This window comes from Austrofundulus limnaeus, unplaced genomic scaffold (genome assembly GCF_001266775.1).
Source record: "Austrofundulus limnaeus strain Quisiro unplaced genomic scaffold, Austrofundulus_limnaeus-1.0 Scaffold1439, whole genome shotgun sequence".
In the NCBI taxonomy this organism is placed as follows: Eukaryota; Metazoa; Chordata; class Actinopteri; order Cyprinodontiformes; family Rivulidae; genus Austrofundulus; species Austrofundulus limnaeus.
The window spans coordinates 17,159-24,491 of NW_013953841.1; the positions used below are offsets into that span (position 1 = coordinate 17,159).

General features: G+C 39.6%; 1 protein-coding gene and 1 pseudogene across 1 annotated transcript in view; one reads left to right on the forward strand and one right to left on the reverse strand.

Moving 5' to 3' along the window:
- arhgap22a (Rho GTPase activating protein 22a) overlaps nucleotides 1-5,267 on the forward strand; it is an 11,398-nt gene extending 6,131 nt beyond the window's left edge. Inside the window, exons 4-10 of the mRNA XM_014032390.1 lie at nucleotides 1,338-1,466; nucleotides 1,960-2,170; nucleotides 2,269-2,401; nucleotides 2,481-2,554; nucleotides 2,868-2,989; nucleotides 3,081-4,035; nucleotides 4,113-5,267. Coding sequence (XP_013887844.1) covers nucleotides 1,338-1,466; nucleotides 1,960-2,170; nucleotides 2,269-2,401; nucleotides 2,481-2,554; nucleotides 2,868-2,989; nucleotides 3,081-4,035; nucleotides 4,113-4,332 — 1,844 coding nt within the window. The 3' untranslated portion in view covers nucleotides 4,333-5,267. The remainder of the gene's footprint in view (nucleotides 1-1,337; nucleotides 1,467-1,959; nucleotides 2,171-2,268; nucleotides 2,402-2,480; nucleotides 2,555-2,867; nucleotides 2,990-3,080; nucleotides 4,036-4,112) is intronic.
- A 661-nt stretch (nucleotides 5,268-5,928) lies between these two features.
- LOC106535389 (hippocampus abundant transcript 1 protein pseudogene) lies at nucleotides 5,929-6,751 on the reverse strand (annotated as a pseudogene).
- Between the last annotated feature and the right edge of the window lie 582 nt (nucleotides 6,752-7,333).

The window sequence follows — 7,333 nt, forward strand, 5'->3', positions numbered from 1 at the left end:
ACACACACACACACACACACACACACACACACACACACACGCCTTGCGAGCCCCCACCCCAAGGCGTTTAGAAGAGGAAGTGATGAGAAGATAAGTTTATTTTCTATTTAAACATGCATAAATACTTTATTATGGTATGGTATTTAAATGTATGCCTGCGAAACACATAATATTGCCCCTTTAATATTTAGGCAGCAGTTAAGTCTTTTTTGTAAAATCCCTCTAAAGTGAAGACAATGCTTTTTAAAATATTTGTTAATGTGAAAAAACGGTCACATATTCCTTTTCACCTGTGAGAATCAGACTGAAAACATGATCAGATCAAACATTCTCTAGCTWTTAATCTATGTCTAACATATTTACGTAGTATATTTATAGCATTTACATAGAATATATAAAAGAGTAGATTCATGAGTTATTCAGCATGAATAAGCAATGAGTATGTTGGTTCTGGAAGTAAAGCCATAATAAATGTGTTCACTTATGGCTTATTAAGTATGAATCATCCTTAAATAATAATGTTTTCAAGGTTAACTAATTGTTTATCAATGATTAAGTAAGGCCAAATAAGGTGTAGTTATTGTAAAGTATTACAAGTTTCTCTTATATTTCAATAATTGAAATGCAGTTCAACATTTCACATTTCATGCATAATTTGTTAGTAAAATAACCAAGTGGGAAAAAAAACCCTCAGAGGAAACCATCCTGGACAGAGGGAAGCAGCTGAGTGAGAGGCATGGTGCAGTTGCTGCTGTCTCCAGGGAGCACTGTTCTTTCTGGGTTGTTTCTCTCACAGACAACACACTATGCACCACAGTGCAGGACATAAAAATGAATACAGGTGCTGAAATGTAGCCCATGAGCCACCAGGTCCCCTGTACAAAAAGCAATTTAAAAGAAATYGGCTTTGGATTGCACAATATGTAGGAGTTGTGTTCTTTTTGTTTGTATTTCTTGTTTTTTTTTTTTAATTGGAAAGGCCCTTATAGAAATGTTTATAAAAGAGAGAATTTCAACTACTTCAAAGGTCTGATAAAACAAGCCAAATGTCAAACTGAAATGTCAAATAGAGCTGTCCCCTGCTGACTGCACTCAGAGGAAGGGAAAACAGAGCTGCATGGTTGAGTCTTTGTACTTTACAGGGGGTACTTGGCTTAATGATATTAAAAAATACTGTTACTGATATGTGTTTACACATGACACATTGGTTCTGCAGTTACTGCTGCTAAGTCTTTTGCAAAAGCAGTGTCTGTTGTTTGTTTGATTCTGGGTAAGATGTGGTGGTCGTTTTACCTCATTGATCCAGAAAGTAATGAAATAGGGCTGTGTGTTTTCAGGCGGGGCTGGAGAAAAGGATCGAACCGGCGTGAGCCATGAATCATTCCTGCTGATGGCCAACTCCCAGAGTGACATGGAGGACTGGGTCAGAGCCATACGAAGAGCTATTTGGACTCCCCTCGGCGGAGGTGTGATGCTTTTATCATAAATGCAGATCAACATCTACACTTACATACATCGAGATGATGTGAGGATCTGTATATGGGGTGCCGTTTCTAAAGTTACACAGTCAAAAATTACCACCAATATTTTTGTTTTATTACACCTTTCATAAGAAAAAAAAAAAGAACAGATTTATTTTTCAAAGTCAGTTTTTCACCATATAATTCATACATTTATAAATGTCATAGTTTGTAAACTAAATATTTAATTCACAAGTTGAATATTTAGCTTGTTAACTAAATATTTAATTTTAAGTTAAATATTTAGTTTATAAACTATGCCATTTATAAATGTATGAATCATATGGTGAAAAACTGAAAATGAAAAATAAATCTTTTTTTCTTATAAAAGGCTAAATAAAACAAAAGTTTTGGTGGTAATTTTTGACTGTGTAACTTTAGAAATGGCACCCCATATCTGTAATCCCACTGAAAATTGATCTGTTCTGTGTGGACGCAGGCATCTTTGGACAGCACTTAGAGGAAACGATGTCGTATGAGGCGCAGTGTGGCCCCCAGAGAACGGTCCCTGTGCTGGTCGAGCAGTGTGCCTGCTTCATACGCCAGCATGGACTCAAGGAGGAGGGTCTTTTCAGGGCGCCTGGGCAGACCAATCATGTTCGAGAACTGCAGGATGCCTTTGACCGTGGCGAGAAGCCAGTCTTTGACAGGTGAGGCGAGCAGGAGGGGGTGTTTTAAGTAGAGCAGCATGGAAAATCATTACCAGTGTGGGAGAATTCTAGCGTCTGCGTCGTCCCTTCTGCTACAGTTCCACCGACGTCCACACAGTGGCATCACTGCTGAAGCTGTACATCCGAGAGCTGCCAGAGCCAATCATCCCATTCTCCAAATACACCCAGTTCATCTCTTGTGCTCAGCTTCTTACCAAGGAAAAAGAAATGGTAATTGTTGCTTTTAAATGCTTTACTARCAAATATTATTCTCTTCTTTTGGCATTTAACATGTAATATTTTGTTAAAGGGCATCATGGAACTGGGCAAACAGGTGAAATCCCTTCCTCAGGTCAACTATAACCTCCTTAAATACATCTGCAGGTAAATAAACTGCGTCTTGCAGTTTGTTGTTTGAATCATCCGTCTTTTGTGTGATTGTGACAGGCTCCATTGTTGTTGCCTTTTTATTAACTGTTTCATAATTGATGACTGTCAGCATGTCAGACAATGACGTTCATTACACCCACACTAACATCAGAAGAAGTGACATCACTGACTTGACATGTCTGCTCTGCCTTCTGCATTAATATTTCTTAATCTGAGCCCACACATCGGCAATCATGACTCAGACCTTGTTTTTGATCAGCTACATTTTATTGAGTTTAAAAAGTTGAATTCGGAATTGTCTGCTCAGGTTTCTGGATGAGGTTCAGTCTCACTCCATTGACAATAAGATGAGTGTTCAGAACCTGGCCACTGTGTTTGGACCTAACATCCTTCGGCCAAGGGTGGAGGACCCCGTTACAATGATGGAAGGTTGGACATCAGGATAATTTTTTGAAGCTTTGTGTTTTTAAATCGACATTAGACATCTTAAGCATTTGCATGTTTTTGTCTTCGTAAACAGGAAGTTCGCAGGTCCAGCACTTGATGACGGTGTTGATCAGTGAACACCACCGACTCTACCCAAACGAGGAATCCCAAACTATGAACAAAGTTTCTAACCAACAGGACATCCAGCGATGCAAAGTGGAATGGCTTTCCCAGGAACAAAATGACCCTCCATGTTCAACAGATGCGAGCTCTACAACCCTGAAAGAAGATCCCCAATCTTCCGCTCCTCCCACGGACGAAAAGCTGATTACATCAAGCCTTGTTACGTCCAATAAGACTGATGGCAATCAAAACAAAGAAAAAGATAAAAGCAAGACCAATGAGAAAGCGGATGGAAAATCTGAGGAAGGAAATGAGGTAGCTGTTAGCCCCAGCAAACAGTCTAAAGCCCTTCCTTCGTGGAAGGGCTCCTTCAAGGGCACCGCAGCCTCCGGGGGGCCAAAGGGGAAAATAGGTGGCTCGGCAGGGGATGTGTCAGCAGCTGGCGGGAGCAACTGGCTGATGAACGGCCTGTCGTCCCTCCGAGCCCACAGACGCACCACCTCATCTGGAGAAAAGGTGAAAGACTCTACTTTATCTCTAAAGGACTCTGGCCTTTCTCTTAAAGAAACCACTCTTCCACATAAGGACTTGCAGAGAGACTCCGATGAGGAGTCCTCCCGAACATCTTTGCCACTCAGGGTCCTCCAGTCCCACAGACTGTCTGCCTATGACAATGTTGGACCCTCCAGCCTAAGCCTGCCCGCCGACCCCTCGTCCATCTGGACACCCTTTGAGATCTCGATAACGGAGACGGAGGGAAGTGATAAATTAGAGCAAGCGACAGACAAAACAAATACATCAGATCACAGTGCAAGTGGCAACGAGGAGGATGTGGCAGGAACAAATGACGATTTCACAAGAAAGTTCGCCCAACTCAAGCAGGAGCTGAAAAAACAGAAGATAAACTATGAATCCTGCATCCACAAGTAAGAACCAAATCTTTTTCTTCATATAGTTAATCAGCATAAAATGCAATAAATAACCTCTTCTTCTCTTCTTTGAGGTTGGAGGAGTCCTGCTCCAAGTACCAGTCTCAAGTAAACCGCCTCGAAGAAGAGCTGAATCAGGAGAAGAAGAAGTTTCAAATGCTGGAGATCCGACTCAGGAACTCGGAGCGGGCGCATCAGGATGCAGAAAATCGGAACCTTCTCCTCCAGAAAGAGATGGAGGAATTCTTCAAGACGCTTGGAGATCTGACTTCAGGAGCACCACAGGCCAATTAGAACAGACCCAGGCTRTACCACCGTCTGGTTCTGGAGGAGCTCAGTCTTTTGGAAGACCAACAGGGTCCGAAGCCTTTAAAAACAAATACCTCTAGTGCAGCAAAAAACGCCATCTTCTCCTCTTGTCCTGTGCCTCCCACTGAGCTGCACTGGTGCCAAACAAGAACTCCTCTGGACCAAGAACTTCTCAGCTTGTCATTCCAAAAAAATAAAAAAAACTTTTACTAAAATGCGCCATTAAGTTAAATTATTTACTTACTAAACTGCTTCCTGTACAACCAGTAAAAGCCTTATGCACCCAGTGTTGTATTTTTGTCAGTTTTAAACTTAGCTAGTTTACGGCTGTAAATGATGGTAAAATGCGAGACCTTGAAGTTCAACTTTTTTCTGTGCTAAAGCTGGAGGCTTCAACTCTGGACAGTATAATAACTGATCTGTTAGGGAGTCAACTCAGAAACTAAAAGTCATAAAACTTGCCTTTTAAACCTCACCTTAAGATTGCAAGATCATCCCAGTGGTGCTGAATTGATTTTGTATTTCTCTAAAACGTACCTGCATTTGTGCTTAGAAAAAGTCTTGCCAAGTCTTTTCTATTTTTTTTTTCTTTTTAAAAAAGAAGTAGGTAGGCAAGATCATAAAACAGGAATTCAAAGCAGCCTGTTGAGATGTATCAGGAAAATCAAGATGCATTTTGGGAGTTAGTGCTGAAGGGTTGACGCCTGGTCTGCCTAAGCCATGAAAACAAGTGGCAGACACCCACCTCTGGATCCTCTGAAAACATCCATGCAACTGGAAAATGTACAGATCGATTTTTGACTACACTAATCCATAGATTATACAGTATTTAAGAAAATGTAGATAAACAATATCTGTAAGATGTATAAATAATTGATGCCTTCTAGCTTGAAATAAAAATAAAAAAATGTTTTTTTGTATTTGTTTCAAATGATTTGTTCCACGACACTGCATCTTTAACAAGGTAGGTCTACCCTAGACTTATCTGCATTTAAAGCACTGGGCATAAATCTCTATTTTTAGACTTAAATATCCTAATAATTTTGTAATTATATCAACAATATCTTGATATTTACCATATCATTCATTTCAGTCACGCATGTGTACCATCCAAAACAAGTGGATTCACAGAACAAAGATCACTTTACCTGACCTTCAGCTTTGACCTTTGACCCAAAAATGTTTTCAGACCTCAGTTGGACCAAGAGCAATTATGTCAATTTGGACTGAAATCAATAGCTCCGTTCAAGAGATACAGTGCACACAAGACACAAGACTTCTCAGGCGGAGGCATGAAAAAGAGAAAACATTTGCCACAAAGGACAAAATAACTGAGCTAAATAAAGACATTTCAATTAAATATTATTAATATTATCAGACAACTGTGAATTATGTCTGTTAGAATATCTAACAAAAGAGAAAGCGACTAATTAAGATGTATCTGGTCTCAAACAAGAGCTCATTTTAGTCAGCAGAGTGGCCTATCTTCATTTTTGCAGCACTGACTCCTTAAAATTTAATATTTTATTTTTCATTGTCCGTTTAACTGACTTTCACCTCCAACTTTCCGTCCAAGTCAGAAAACCTGTAAAAATCCAGTCATTGTACTGCATGTTACAGTACAGACGCATAAAAAAAATTGCTCAGGGAATGATCATTAAATGCACACAATCAGACAGATTTGAAAAAAGAAATAAATAATTTTATATTATTACATCAAGGGCTGCTTTCTACAAGAAAAATAAGTAACAATTTCAAAATAAAAAGCATCAGTTTCGCATTTCTGCCTCAAGTGATATATACTATAATCTACTGTTGGAAAGAATTGGTAAACATTCATTAAAGATCCAAAAAAATGTACATGAACCTGAAAATATACATTACATAATGCTGCGATCGTAACAGTATGACTTTTTAGTTGTAGCTAAAAAAAACCTAACAAGTAAAGTACTCTCGGTTTCCTTCCTTTCATCTCATACGTCACAGTTTCACACCAAAGTATCCTCAGATTCTTCGCAGCAAAAATACAACAATTTCAAACCACAATAATTTACATCAGCAGGAGGAGAGGGATGGGGGGGGGACATAAAAACAAACTGTACAGTAAAATCACAGCTCTACAAACTAACATGAGTTTCACTTGCCTAAATTCTCTCCCATCACATATACTTGATGGGGAGGTTTTTTTWTTATTATTAATTATTATTTACTTTTAGCATGTAGATGTGTGCTTGTGTGAAGGTGTAGTTATCTGCAGCAGGCCAGAGCACTCAGAGACGTGTGGCTGTCCAAGCTGCTGTCTGTTTCAGAGCCCATAGCGGGGTCGCAGATGGGATCGGTGGGCTCCGTGGACATGGATGAAACATCGTTGGCTGAAGAAGAGGAGGAGGAGGAAGAGGAGGAGGACGGAGGCTGAGCAGGGCTGTCGATCACTGCTGCACCTGTGCTGAGAGAAAAAAGGTTGAAGCGGAGGTTTTATTAGAAAAAATAAATAGTGCCTTTGTTTTGATGAGTTCAGATTATGTCAAAAAGTCATTTTGTCTGGATTAGGCATTTTAAAACTGATCACCTACAAGAATAAGTGCTTTTGAAATACAGCTTTACGTTTACTGTTAACCTCTGAGCTTTGCAACCTGTCAGCCTTCAGAAGCATACCCAAACTAAAATTCAGTACTATTCTTGAACCATTTGGAGTAAATATCCCGATGGGGACTGTGGATATACTTCCATTAATTAATTATTWATTATTATTATTATTTTGTAATCTTATAGCCTACCCTGACCTTTTACCCTAAAACTAACCTCACAGGTGACCCTAAAACTAACCTAAACTCCTTGGTCCTAAACCTAGCCCCCACCCCCGTAATTAGCATTTGTACCCGTGGGGACCAGGCATTAGTCCCCACATACAGTGGTTTGCAAAAATATTCATACCCCTTGAACTTTTCCATATTTTGTCACATTACAACCACAAACATAAATATAT